Here is a 15,061-nt window from a genome sequence, read left to right on the forward strand (position 1 = left end):
ACCATCAGAGCATCTGGGTGCTGGTGTGCTTTATCACCAGAGCCACTGAGGCCAGTCAGTGTCTTTTCTCTTGGAGAAGTCCTGTTAAAGCTTGCTCTTCTCTACTCATTAAAGGTCACTCAGTGCTTTTTAGTCAAATTAGCACTAAGGACCTCAGCACTGGTCTCACTCAAGGCAAGCAGCCCATTGCTGCTGCCCTGTATTTCTCTTCCTAATTCTGTTTAGAAGCTGTTGAATTCTGCTAACCATACCTAAGTGTGGTCATGCTGGTATTTCATTCATCAGTTCCTCCAGCTGGAAAAGGCTCTGTCAAGGGCTCAGGAGTTTCCCAGGGCAAGGAGAGGGCCTTCCCTCCCCTCTCCCGCCCTCACCTTCCTGCTGCAGGGTGCTGAGCACTCACTCAAACCAGAGCCATCCTTCAGCAGCACAGTTAAGTCTGGCTTTGGCTGTGAGCACCTTTGTATACTGCTCAAACTCTGTAGGTGCTTTCAGGGCAGTGTTTGTGTTAGATCTTGTCGTCCCTCAGGCTGGAGGTGCCATGGCTACTATGAGCTGATATGGTGGTGCTTGCAGGGCTAATGAAAACTTCCTCCCTCTGGGATTCCACGCATCACTTCAGTCATTGCATCCCAGGTCACAGGGGCAAGGGAAACTCCTGGAAGAGTTTCAGGGCTGAGGAGCTGTACCAAGAAGTGCATTTTACCCCTTCTGTGTGCCATGAATGGTAGGACTGGTCCCATTGCCCCATCTTAAGCTTCACCTCCATGAAGGCAGCCAGGGCAGCGAAATCTAAAATATTCTCAAGCTGGTCTAGTGGTGATCACCTGCAAGAGCCACGGGGTAAAACAGGTCAAATGAGTTGGTCAAGGCTGTTCACAAAAGCAATGATAGAGCTTGAACCCATCAACCAAATCCTCACCATCTGACCTTGCAAATCCTGGGCACTTAGTACCATGTGATGTGGAGTTAACCCCTTTCCTTGGCTTCAGTGCTGATGCTGCAGTGCATCAGCACCTCCACATCCATCCATCATTCAGCAGCTCAGAAAGCGAGGACCTAGATAAATCTCTTTAGTCTGAAAAATTAATCTACCACTGGTATATTGCAGCCATTAAAATGCACATAAAGCAACACCTTATTTAAAATTCTGTCTAGAGTGCTCAGATAACAGCTAAAGCTTCATCTAGGCTAATAGACTCTTTCCACATTTCTCCCAAGTTCCAGGTTCTCCAGCATCACGTACTCATCAAAGAAAGGGTTTGAGTCAAGGGTTTTGGTGGGGATTTTTCTTTCTTTCTTGAGGAAGCAGCAGTGCCTTCTTTCCTTGAAGTTCTTTTTGCTTCTCAGTACATGGAAAAGAAGAAGTTTAGCCAAATACTCCTTGGACATGTTCTCCTTCTCTCCCTGGGTTACAGTGCAAAGATACTCACTTTAGAAAAAGTCTTGGCTGCAATGCAAGGGGGTAAAAGGGGAATCCTAATTGGTAGCACAGTTTTAACCTGCTTTCCCAGGAGAGAGAGTCTCTTGGATCACACTGTGTCTCCACAGGTGTGGAGCCTGGCAGTGTTTGAACCCTTCAGCCAATCTCACAGTGAAGCTCACAGAACTTAAATATATCATATTCCAACAGATTTCATGAAATAAGAAGCTGAATAGGGGAGAGAGAGTCTGTCTGAAGGAAGGAGGTTCCTGCCCCTTCCTCAATATCAGAGGACCTTATGGGAATTCACCCATGGGGCCCAGTACTGTAGGAAAACAGACTGAGAGCATATTCCTGCTTTTCTGCACTCAATGACAGGAAGATGCTGGTCAGCCACAGGCAAGCTTACTTCATTTCTGCCATGATTTGTCAGGACAGTGGCCCAAGTTCCTTAGAAATTTTTGCACAAGGAGGATGGGAGCAACTCCTGCTTGCAGCTGAAGGTGAAAACCTTGGCTTATACCTTTCTGTGGGAATGTGGACTCTGGCACTGTGAAAAAGGCAGTGAAGGAGAATGCAAAAGTTAAATGTATATGTAGAGGTTGTTTATTCCTCTTTCTTTTGTCATTAGTATTTCAGTCTTAATTTCAGGGAGCAGACCAGCTTCTCCTCTGGAGTGAGGGGTGTGATGGTAGTCCTCTTCTCGAGCATAAAATCAAAGGATCCTTCATTTTATATCAGTACCTGCTCTATCTATGTCCCTGCTCTCTCCACATAAGACAGCTGAAATAATGTGAAATGTTCCATGGTTCCACTTGGCCATTTAAAAAATTGTTTGCTTTTCATTTTTCCTGAAACTGCCCCAGAACTGCACTCAGGAGCACAAAGAAACAAAAGTACCAGGACACAGAGCCCAACAATACTCAATAGCCCAACAAAACTGCATTTGTATGTGCAGCAATTGCAGGTTATTTCAGCCACGTGCCAGTTAGTGCCTCTCAGGACTGAGGGTTTGTGTTCAGTTTGTCTCAGAGGTTACAGTGGGAGCCTTGCTTTTATCCCAGAAGATATTCTGGGTAATGTGAAAGCACTAAAATCACTTTGCTTCATCCTGAAAGTCAGTTTTCATGTTCAGCCCCAGTGTCCTGATGGTCTGTCTGTCCCTCCATAACCTTTCAAGGCTGATCAAAAGACATTGTTTTGGAGGGTAAGCACCTACCCCCGTGCTTACTAGATGAAAGGATGAGATCAGTGATTGAAAAACTTATGTGGGAACCATGAAAGAAGCATTTCCAAGGCTCCTTCAGAATTTTCAAGGCTCCCTTGGGAAATGGAGAAAGAAATGTAGGAAGGAAAGTCTGTGGAAGCAGAATTCTGGTGGGGAAGTGGTTTGTGTAGCTTTGTATCTAGCACTGGGAGGAAAAGCCAGGACTGAAAATACATACTTAAAAAATAATTGCTGAAGCAACGCTGCCTGAGAAGGGAGGCAGGCAGTGAGCAGGCCAACACAGAGCTGCCAGAGAAATGTGTGGGGAGAGAAGTGAGAAATACTGAGCCATTTCTGGGAAGGCTGTTCTGTCCTGCCAGGACAGGTATTACTTTGTTTAAGTGGTCGTTAGTCAGACAAATTTGGCTCTCCATCAAGAAGGGGCTGGAGGACCAGGACTGCTGTGCTGCAGAATCCCTGCTGGTTGGGACAGATGTAGAGAGGATGGAGAACTGTATATTGGGACATCAGCTGCTGTGGGGGTCAGTGGCATCACCCAACGTGTTCGCTGGTGGTTGAGTCTTACTGTAGGCTGCCAACAAGGACCTTTCACCACTAAAGCTGGAGCTGGATGTGGGACATGCTGGACTGTCGGGCTTTCTTTCAAGCAGTGTAATGGTCTGCAAATCTGTAACTGGCCAGCAGCTGCTACAGTAAATGCTGACCAAAAGTTTATACTACTTGAGGTTTTTTTCCCCTCCAAGCCCTCTTCTTCCTCTTGTCAGCTATCTTTCTAATGTTTTTTCTTCTTCAAAACAGCCATTACCAAGATTTGCAGGAGCAGCTTGGCATCACCTGCTTGTAATTTTAGTTTGACTAAGGACACTGCTGTAGGCTCCAGATCTGCAGGACTCAACCTCCACTTTCTGCAGGAATGAAAAACAACATTAGGAGGCTTGGGGAAGTTTTAATAATACTTCATAAAGCAAGGGACCATGAAAGTGCAGTATGTCCCTAATAAGGTCCAAGGAGGGAAGGTGAATAGCCTGGTTTATTGAAATGGGAAGGCAGAGAGGGGGCTGGTCCGTGGTGTTGTTGATCCCGCTGCTTCCCGAGTGATGGCCACGGGTCCGTGTTTGGCTCTGCCTCCCCCGTGCAGGTATCCCCCCCGCCAGCGGCACTGGCACTCTGCAGATCTACCTAATTGACATCAACGACAACGCTCCCGAGCTCCTGCCAAAGGAGGCACAGATCTGTGAAAAGCCAAACCTGAATGTCATCAACATCACAGCCGCGGATGCTGACATCGATCCAAACGTCGGGCCCTTCGTCTTCGAGCTGCCAAGTGTGCCATCTGCGGTGAGGAAGAACTGGACCATAACACGGCTGAATGGTAAATGGGGCAGGCAATCCTGAGGACATTTGGGCTCTCGTTCACTAATGAGGCCACGTGCGGTTTCCAACTTCCAAACTTTGCTAGTTTTTTTTAATCCGATTTTTGTTTTTTAAAGCGCATTATGGCTGACATTATAGACAAGATAGTTAATCAGGAATGATTTGTATCAGACCTGCAGCATAACTCTAAGAGCCTTGGCACTTGGCTTTTTTTAATGCAGTTCATAATTATGAACAGTTATCAGTGGTGAACAGAGTATAAATCATCCATAATGGCCAAGGGGAAAAAAGCTATTATCAGTCTTCCTTATGTTCCTCCAGTGTAATTGTCATAAACCACAATCAGGATCAATGTTCATTTCTCTGACCATAATTGCATAAAGGCAGCCTTTTAATTTACCATGGAACCAGGAGGGCTAGGTAAGTGTGAAGATTACCAGTATGTGAAGGATTTTTATATTGCAGCGTGCAACCACAAATGGCCCTAATTGCTCTGCTTATTGGTAGTTTCAGCAGAGGATGGAAAATATCATGGAGTTATGGGCTGGTTTTGGCTTCATAGCTGGTTGCTCTTGCTGAGGTCTGGCAAAGAGTGCCAGACCAGGGGCAACAGCTTGTGCCCTCACAGTTCAGGTCTCAATCCCTGTATCACAGTGGGATTACCTGGCTGAGCATGTCATCAATGGGCAATGGACTTCCCAAAAATCCCGAGGTGGGAGGGTGGGTGAAAACAGAACCTGCACAGTGGCCAGGGGCAGCCCAGCCTCAGGGAGCATTATCCATATGTTACTATTTGCATTTGATGCCATTTTGAACACAGGCAACTGGATTTGCAAATGGCACCGAGGTAGGTTAGTGCAGCAGTGAAAACACATGGTAGTTTGCAGAGCACAGGCTGGTTGTTGGCCAGACTGTTAGGGCAGAAGTCTGAAGCTGTCCTGCCTGGGTGTGTTGCTGAGAGCCTCTTCTTCAGGACTCTACTCTAGCAGAGGAGCCTGCACAAGTGTGGCTGCAAGGCTCTACCAGTGTCTGTCATCTGTCTGTCCCTCTTGGTCTCTCCAGGTGATTACGCCCAGCTCAGTTTACGGATCATGTACCTGGAGGCGGGTGTGTATGATGTGCCCATCATCGTGACGGACTCAGGAAACCCCCCCTTGTACAACACCTCTGTCATCAAGGTGAAGGTGTGTCCCTGCGACGAGAACGGCGACTGCACCACCATCGGGGCCGTGGCCGCTGCAGGGCTGGGCACGGGGGCCATCATTGCCATCCTGATCTGCATCATCATCTTACTGAGTAAGTGCCACAGGGGCTGGCATGGAATCACAGAATGGTTTGGGTTGGAAGGGACCTTAAAGATCGTCTTGTTCCAACTCCTGCCGTGAACAGGGGCACCTTCCACTAGACCAGGTTGCTCCAAGCCTCATCCAACCTGGCCTTAAACATTTCCAGGGATGGTGCAGCCACAGATTCTCTGGGCAACCTGTGCTACTGCCTCACACACTCACAGTAAAGAATTTCTTCCTAATACCTACTCTAAATCTACCCTCCTTCTTGTTTCCGAGCCTGTTGCCTGTTGTCCTGTTCCTATGGGCTGGTATTTTTGAAGCTCTGTGCAGAGGACAGATCCCTGGGCTTTGGGCTGTGGGATTGGTTCACACATCTGCATTCGAACCTCCTTCACTGCAACATCAGCAAAATGAGCTCTGCCTGCATCAGACTTGTCTTTCTAAGACTTAGAGTAGCTTTAAAAACTCATTATACCTGACAGCAACTTGTAGGTAGTGAGTGTGATAGGATTCTCCACATTTTACAGGAAAAGGTGATGCACTCTTTTAAAATCCTGTTGCAGACACCCCCATAGCTCTCAGGTCCCTGGCTGGCTATGGATATACTGGTTCTCACTGGTTATGAGAGTCTGGCTAGTCCCTTGCAGAGGGACTGTGGTTTTCTGGTTGTTCCAAGGAAAAGAACAACGATAGGTATACCCATTGCCTGTAAAATGACTTCAGGTTGCTTAATCATGGAGGATTGTGAGTGTTTTTAGAGGAAGAATCCCCAGTTTGTCAGGAGCAATGGAAGGCTGGGTGTGGATCACAGAGAAGGGGTGGCCATCCCTTTGCCTGAGGCAAAACTATCCCTTTTACCCAGCAATGCTGTCTGTCCTGAGCATTACCAATAGCCATGTGTGCACACACTTAAAAATAAAAATGATATCATTATAACTTCAAGCAGCAGTTGGCACAGTAGGAATAGATAAAAACAAGAGCTGAAATGTACAATGAGGTAAATATTCATCAAGAAACACAGGATGAATCCATGAGACTCTCATTAAAGCTAATAGGAGTTATGGTACTAAATCACATTTAATATTTCCCCCCAATGTGTTTAAACAGAGAGCAGACAGAGCGACGTATGCTACAAATGTCACCTAACGGGGACATGGTGTGGTACATTAGGAGAATGGGTCATCCCTGGGCAAACATCCACCCTCTTGGGCTGGTGAGGGGAATGTATTGGTTTGTAATTGATCTACTGGATCAGGCTGGAGAGTGAGCAAGAAACAGGGGGTTTGTGCAGACCCCACTCCTCACCCAGCCCAGCCAAGCCCAAGGAAGCATCCCTGTGCCCAGCCATGATGGGCAATTCCTGTCCTTCGTTGGGTGTGGGGTCCCAGTTGAAAAATGCTTTGGCTGCTCCCTTCAGCAAAGGGGGTTTTGTGCTGAATTCACACCCAGATGAAGACACAGTGTTCATCAGCCCCACCACCTTCAGTACACTGGGAAGTGTGCTTAAGTTTGCACTGGAGCCGCAGAAGTGATTAAACACAGGTCTTCTTTTTGCTGCTCTTGTATAAATCCAGTGCTAAAATACGATTTAAAACAGTTGAAAATCCTATTGACTGAAATTAACTTCAGCTGAAGGACATTTGATTTAAGAGATTCCTCTTTCCATTTTCAGATACATTATCCCATTTTAAATTACGGTTTTTATTACAAAAGCTTATTTTTACATTCATTGTAATTCTAATTGACTTTTTTTTATCTTCAAGAGCTGCAAAGCACTGTATCAGTGATGAAAAATGTAATTTGCAATGAGCAGTTTTACTGTTACATCCTCCCAGTGTTTTGCCTCCTTTCTATCTGTGTCGTATCATGACCTCTAAACAATAGCCTAGAAAAAGGCAGATGCGGGATTTTTTTGTGCTATTTGTCCATTTTAGAGTCAGCAGGTCAAAGTTTGATGACTTTAAAAGGAAGAAGCAGCAAGGGGACAGATCCAAGATTGCTCCTGTGAAGGAAGCTTCTGCCTTTACCTTTGCTCAAAGAGGTTTTTTTTCTTCTTCTTGCTACCTGATGTATTAGCTGCACAAATAACACATTTAGAAGAGCAATGCAGTAAAAAATTGTGAAAGGTGAAGACAATAGATTTCAAGGAAAACTACATGCAGAGTGAAAATGGGTCTAACAGCAGTAATAGCACTTCCCATTCTGCAGAGTGAATAAAAGGAAGGAGAGTGCACTACATCCACCATTGACACTCTGAAGGTCTTTTTTTTTTCCAAGGTAGCTGTAAAGGCATTAATGGCACAGTTTTTTCCACAAGTGCATGAAAAAAGTATCATTTAAAAAAAAAAGAAGGAAATAAAAAGATAAACCTCAGTAGCCATTATAATATTGTCTTTGTGGACCAGTCAGGTATCTTGTTGTGAGAGACTTGAAAAGGAACAACGAGAAAGGGACTTCAATAGTCTGCTAAATAACTGAGGTTTTATATTGCAGATAAGAGTTACATTTTCTTTCCTTTTCTTTTTTTCTGTCTTGAATAGATGTGGGATAAGCCTTAAAGAAATGCTGAACTATCTGGAAACAATTCTGTTGGCTGGCAGGCAGGGATGGCCGCCAGTTGGCACACAATGGCAGTAATGAGCTGCCCGGTCCTTTTCCTCTCACTTCACTGAATTCCTGTTGGGCATAAACACTTTGGTGCTGGGAGGAAGAACTCCTAACCACCTCCTCCCGTGGAGGGGCTGCAGGCTGGGCTGCCCAACCCTATTCCTGGGGTCTGCTCTCAGCTGAAAACCACCAAGTTTGGGATCTCACATCCTGCCTGGGTTTGCTTGTGTTGGCTGCAGTGGTTTGGCACAGTTGAGGATTGACTCGGGTGAAATGAGCCTGGGCCAGACGTTCCCACTTCCACTGTCCGCCCATTGCTCCCTTCATCTGCAGATTGCCACTTTTGCAGCTGCCTGTGGGGCTTGCATGGAGAATGGAGGGGAAAGCAGACAGTGGGAGGTGTAACTGCATCAGCTGCCCAGGCTTAACTTCATTTTTAATTACATTATTTGCAGCTACTGAGTACGAGAATGAAAACGAACATATTAACAGGTTCTTGAAGAAGACAAGGTCTGGCTGCCTTATGTTAATGGAGACTTCAGTTCCCATATTGACTTCCATGCAGTAATTCCCAGGGAGCACACAGCCCCTGGGATGCATGTGGCCCTTTGGAGGGTGAGATTGTGGAGCAGTGAGCCAGTGTTCCCTGTGGGTAAAGCTGTTCAAGAAGGGAAAAATTTCTCATGATTCAAGAACTGTTCATCTGTCCCTGTTACTGTACTGAGAGAGATTAGCCAAGCCTGGCATGCAGATGCTGATGCCTGAGGAGCTTGGCTGTGTACTACCAGATTTGCTCTCCCTTGTTCTGCAAAGCTATCCCTGCTTTCTGAAAGGATTTCAGATGATCTCAGATCTGCTTTGCAAGTGGATGACCAAATGCATGTGCTAATGTCCTGGCTTGGAAGTCTAAAGAGCTTCCCTCATGGACCAAAGAAGAACATGAGGGAGTCCAAATTGGATTACAGGACCTAGTGTTGTGCAGCCTCCCCAGACCAGTCTTGCCTGGCCAACTGCAGACAACAGCAAAGTGACTGTCACACTCAGGGCTCGTGACCTGAATGGGCTGAACCTGTGTCACACTGCTGGAACAGCCCCTTGTGCACAGGTGTTGAGTGCCTGTACCCATTTCCTTCTCTGCAGCTCTCTTCCCTCTGTCTTTATTTTATACCCCTGAATAAAATAAAGGTAGAAATCTAATCCTAAAAATTCAGGATTTTTTTTCAGAAAACCGCAGTTTTCACACTTCCTGTTTTCTTTTCCTTTGATTGTGTGTTTTACTCCTGATAAACATCATCTCAATCAGCGTTGGTGACAGGATCTTCAAGAAATGTTTGCAGTGGAGACCTGTCACAGTATTCACGTCTCTCACTGATCTCTTCTTTAAAAATCAGAACATGCAGTATGATAACATTTTATTCCTCCTGCCAGCAGCCAGTGAGGTTCTCCATAGCGGACAAGGGCAGGTGAGGTGTTAGGACACTCCGGCCTGGCCTCGTGCTGTGGGAGGTCCCAGCTCACCCAGCTTCTTCCCCGTTGCAGCCATGGTTCTGCTGTTCGTGGTGTGGATGAAGCGCCGGGAGAAGGAGCGTCACACCAAGCAGCTCCTGATCGACCCTGAGGACGACGTCAGGGACAACATCCTCAAGTACGACGAAGAGGGAGGTGGAGAGGAAGACCAGGTGAGAGGAGTCTGTGGGTTGTGACCAAGGAGGAGCTGTGCAAACTGTACTCTCAAAAAGGCAGAAACCACATTATTTTCACTACAGCACGTGCAAAGGGTTGTGTTCCCCTTGTTCATGACCAGGCAGCTTTACTGGCTTCCCTAGTGTGGTGTGGACATTGGTGAGAGCCAGCAAGTGCAGGAGATTCAGCATGTCACTGGGACACCTTCCTGTGCAAACAGGACCATGCCAGGAGGCTGGTGCCACATTGTGGTGGTGCATCCAGCTCCCCCCACTCTTTCACGACACACATGGATTTTTCTACCCCCTGCACAGCTTCCTGGGGAAAGGACTATAAATCAATCCATTGACACTCATATTCAAACAGTATTTCTGTTACTTCAGACATTGAAATTGTGTATTTTATCATTCCCCATCAGAGACTGTTGTAAAACCAGCCAACAACTGCCACCTTCGCCAGCCCTGTGGCTCCAGGCACTTGGCTTGGCTTGCTTGAGCCCTGAGCTTCTGTGGGTTTTCCCTGCATCTACTTAATCATCTCTAATGTGCCTTTAATTTCTTTTAATTTCTGGACATGGTTCATGAGAAATGTCCAAATGGATCTGGGGGTTTTCTCTGTCACCACGGAGCGCGCAGTGGCGAAGCTCTGCTGGGTGACAGAGCCCTGAACCACAGGCTGCCTGAACACGTCAGCTTTTCTGCAGTGCTGCTTCTCACAGGCACCGAGGCTGATGTTGCACGAAAACTTCTCTGGCCCGCATTCCTGGGGTGTGCTTTTCCACTGCTACTGATCTGTTTCCTCTGCTAAAATAGCAAAGTTTGGTCACTCACGTTTAAGTCACTGGTTTTTTACTCCTGCCTAACGCGAGTAAAGAGCCCGGGACGCTCTCAAACATGATTGTCGTGCAAATTGTGTGACTCTACATCATATAATGGTTTTATTCTTGCTTGTTCAATTGGACTGCATGGTTCAAGGTCAGTGACCGGGGCTGGTGCTCAAGGAGCCCATGAAACCACTGCAGCACATGCTGCTGTGGAGGTCCCAGTGGTATCCGAAGGCAAGCAGGTGAGCCTGGGGAGAGCTGCCATGACAAGCTGAGGCAGGGACTTACCCGAAACTTGGGAAGTTCTTATTCCACAGAAAAATCCTCGCAATTAGCATTTCTTTTTTCTTGTCGCTGTCAAGTTATTTATAAATATTGCTCCTGGAGCTTCAATCATCCCCGTCTGAGCACAGGGATAGTTTTACCACTAGAACAAAGTACTGTTATAAGCATTCCAACTAGCTGAAGTATCTGGTTTCAGGCAACTACACTGTAGGCTTAAATATTTTAGAAAGGATTCGTTAAAAATAACAGCAAAGGAAGAACAGCAAAACACCATTACCTACATGAATACATTTTTAATGAAATATTACCTGGTTCTCATTCCGTGATAGAAACCTATTCTGTTGGGATTTTTCACAAGCAAAAAGAACATAATTACTTTGAAAGGCCTACATGCATAAATGCAATACACATTTTAATGTTTTTGCTTCTGCAAAAATGTAATTGCAATAATATGTCTACCAACACTATGTCTCTACATTATATTATGTATTTCATCAAAAAGTTAAGGATACACCTCTGCACATGCACACAAAAGCCAGGTTTTTATCCTAAGTATTTAGACACTGTGTGAAATATTCAGAAAATATTTAAATACTTGATTTAACTTACATTACAAGATGCACTCTTAGGAGGGCAATTTTATGAGCTACTCCGAGTTCAGGTTCATCTGTAATTTAGATAGAGGAGCTGCATGCCCAGGGATAAGATTTGCCCTCAAACTTCAGCGGAAACAGAATTACACCTCTCAACTTGTTTGCACATTGAGTGAGTAGATGATCTGAATAAAAAGCCCTTGATTTCACACTGTGCCTTCCCATTTGTCACAGGATTATGATTTAAGCCAGCTCCAGCAGCCAGAGACCATGGATCACGTGCTGAACAAGACACCCGGAGTCAGAAGGGTGGATGAAAGACCTATTGGTGCTGAACCACAGTATCCTATCAGACCAGTAATCCCACATCCAGGGGATATTGGTGATTTTATTAATGAGGTATGTTCTGTAGGGTGTCCTGTGTCACGTCTTAAAAGCTTGAGCAGCCAGCTAAAGTCAGGTTTCCCTGACTGAATGGAGCAAGTGATGCTGTTGCTCACACCAGAAGTCTGATGCAAGCCAGGGGAAGTATTGGCACAAGCAAAGGACTTGGCTTAATAAAGGCATTGAACGTGTAAAATCCAAAGTAGAAGGAAAAGGTCCAATGTTTCTGTCTTGTGGATATCACAAACACCATGCTTTTCAGCACCCAGGCAGAATGAGCCATTTCTGGCTCCCAAACTTGTAATTATTTCAGCAGTCTGTGCCTTCCTCGTAAGCTCTGTTTGGTGTAAAGCCTCAAAGAGTTTGCAGCACAGAGAGGCTCATCTCAGATCAGAGAGGGTTTCTTTATTTTATATTCGATTACTGCTCCTTTATCTGCTTGTAGAAAATATCTGTCCATTTGGTATTTTCTTATCTCGTTTTTAGTTTTGAGTGATTGAGTGGTTACAAACCAATCAATGCATTATTTCCTTGGAGACAAAGCACACCATCCATTTCCTAAGCCAGAAAAATAAATGTTACAGCCATTTAATTCTATTATTACATGCATTTCCTGCTGTGCTTTTTCTCATTTTCATCATTGAAACTCCTTTTTCCTTTGTTCCTGCCCATCCTTCAGTCACATTTATACACATCCATGCTCGTGAAGACTCACTGTTACACACATCCCAACTCTTTCCACTGCAGTGAAACCAGCTCCATCTCCCCACACTGAGGCTGAGGGTTCTGAAGGTGGAGCGTTTTGCTTTATTGCAGGTCTATTCCACCAGGCTTTTCCTGATGCTGGGCTGCAGCAAAGCAATTCTTTTTCTCCATATCCCGAGGCCATTTCCGTGGCCTGCCTACGCTGCTGCCCACAACGCACAGGAGCAGCAATGCCTCCCAACCCTCTGCCCAGGATTTCACACCCCATGTCTGTCCTAATTGCAGAATTTTGCTTGGAGAGATTTCTTTTATTTTGTTTTCCTAAGGGAAAGAAAATCATCAGAATTAAAATAATTGTAGGAGAGGAAAGGTGCTGTTCCTTCTTTCATTGGAAATCTCAACAGGCAACACCAAAAGGGACCCACTGGCCAGAACACAAAGCTTTCCAAATCTGGAGCTGGATGCTGAGAAACAAGCCCCTTCCTACTCCATTCCACTTTTTCAGAGGCACTGGGAGTTACTGGGTTTTGTGCTGGGGGTCAGCTGGGAGGGCTGTACTCAGAGGTGCATCTGGGACCCTCATTTTCTCACCATCCTCTTTTTAGCTGCGCTGCAGGGATCCCCAGCATCCCAGCAGCCCAGACACCCTTCCTTAGCACCATAAAACCCCATGGTGGGTATTAACACCGTGTGTTTGCCCCCCCAGGGCCTGCGGGCAGCAGACAACGACCCCACAGCCCCCCCCTACGATTCCCTGCTCGTCTTTGACTACGAGGGCAGCGGCTCCACCGCCGGCTCCGTCAGCTCCCTCAACTCCTCCAGCTCCGGGGACCAGGACTACGACTACCTTAACGACTGGGGGCCCAGGTTCAAGAAACTGGCGGACATGTACGGGGGAGGCGAGGAAGATTAAACTGACCTCATGTTATTTAAAAAAAAAAAAAAAAAAAAAAAAAAAGGAAAAAAAAAAGAAGAAGAAGAAGAAGAAGAAAAAAATTTAGGAGAAAAGAAAAAGAAAAAAACAACAAACCCACAGACGACAACGTTAACAAAAAGAGCCGATGCAGGAGCAAGAACTGTACAGATGTGGCAGCTTTTTTAATTAATATCCCCTGCTGACTGTATTGTTATTTTTAGTGGCGATATAGGAGGTTTCTTTTTTTTTCTTTTCTTTTTCCTTTCCATTTTTTTTCTTAGAATATTGAGCTGTCTCGCATGAACACTTGTCTCTGCTGCAGGTTTCTTTTTGTTATTTTGTTTTTTTAATGTCAGCTGGGATATTGCTCGTTTACCTGCTTTATGACTAAAGAGAGTGAAAGGCACTCTGTCTTAACTTGAATTTCTTAGAACAGAAGCACTGTTTTTAAAATATATATATATATATATATTTGAAAGTGCCTTTTGGTGCATGTGTCAGATTCCCTTCAATCTCAGGAGTGATGAAAACAAACATACAACCATCCTGGGCAGCACTCCCTGTGACCCTAAGCCAGTTCTAGCTGGGAAGGAGTTAACAAAAAGGAACTGTGGAGATTGTTTCTTTTTTTTTTTTTTTTTTTTTTTTTTTTTTTAAGGGGGTGACTCATTCTGGGGTCAAAAGAAGGGGGGGAGGGGGGAAGATGTTTTGAGTCGAAATCTTAACAGCCATCTTTAAGCCTCGGCAGGTGGTGAACTAGTCATCATGTTGTATATAATTCAGTGTTATCAGATGCAAAATAGCGACCAGGGCCTCTGCCAGGCCCTGGTCACACTCAATGTAGCTGCATAGAACTATAGCATTGATAAAGCCTTTGGTTATTGCAACAGAAATCTCCAACAGCCCTTGCCTAAACCCTACAAAGTAAATCGTGACATGACCAAAGGCCCATCTGTTTGTTTTTATGCTATCGCCGTGTTTTGGCTCCCACGACCTCTCGAGTGATGTCTGTACCAGCTGGGTGAGGTGGTGGTGTCCCGCATCCCCGAGGATGCCCAACACTGGTGCTGCTCTCCTGGGGTGAGGCAAGGGTTTGTGTGGCGGCTCCGCTCGAGGCCGAGGCAGTGCGAAGGACAGGGGCAGGTTATCCACACTTTTCCCATCCGTAAGTATGGAGTTAGTGTAGTATCACATTAATGCCTTGGAGCATTAGTAGCCAAAGCTCAACAACATCGTGTAACTCAGCTAATGTGTGTCCTTTCTATTCGATGGGTAGGCGCTGCTATCTGTAGTAAATGTGTTTTTTTGGAGAAGAAGTGCAACAAGGGCCTATTAAGTATCTTGTGGTTAATATGCTCAAGCATTGCCAAGTAAGCAAGAGGTTTCGCAGCATCCAGGCGTAATTCAACATCAGTATTATAAATGGTAGCAAACTACCTAGTTTATATGTAGGGTCAGTTTAACCAATAACAAATAGTTATTAGCTTTTTTTATTACATTTTTCCTTTACTGATTTGGACTAGTGGGTTTATGTCTAATGTTTGTAAAATGATTTAGACTGCATGGATGTGTAATATAAACCACATTTAATGGATTATGAGCCACTTAATTAATGTGCTATGAAATCTTGGATTACCTGTGTTTTATATTCTGCAGACGATTTTGCAGTGGGTTCGCTAAAACTTGTAAAAGTGCTTAGATATATTTTCATTTAAATCCAAGAATGTGCACAGTATTGGAAGGTGATTATCCAG

At 45.3% G+C, this 15,061-nt stretch overlaps 1 protein-coding gene across 1 annotated transcript in view; it reads left to right on the forward strand.

Moving 5' to 3' along the window:
* Window positions 1-13,342, forward strand: part of CDH4 (cadherin 4) — a 425,706-nt gene extending 412,364 nt beyond the window's left edge. Inside the window, exons 12-16 of the mRNA XM_027710649.2 lie at window positions 3,787-4,020; window positions 5,085-5,318; window positions 9,458-9,597; window positions 11,537-11,701; window positions 13,098-13,342. Coding sequence (XP_027566450.2) covers window positions 3,787-4,020; window positions 5,085-5,318; window positions 9,458-9,597; window positions 11,537-11,701; window positions 13,098-13,304 — 980 coding nt within the window. The 3' untranslated portion in view covers window positions 13,305-13,342. The remainder of the gene's footprint in view (window positions 1-3,786; window positions 4,021-5,084; window positions 5,319-9,457; window positions 9,598-11,536; window positions 11,702-13,097) is intronic.
* The last annotated feature ends 1,719 nt before the right edge of the window (window positions 13,343-15,061 follow it).

The sequence above is a fragment of the Pipra filicauda genome, unplaced genomic scaffold, assembly GCF_003945595.2.
Source record: "Pipra filicauda isolate LSUMZ 115617 unplaced genomic scaffold, ASM394559v2 scaffold13_size5146498_pilon, whole genome shotgun sequence".
In the NCBI taxonomy this organism is placed as follows: domain Eukaryota; kingdom Metazoa; phylum Chordata; class Aves; order Passeriformes; family Pipridae; genus Pipra; species Pipra filicauda.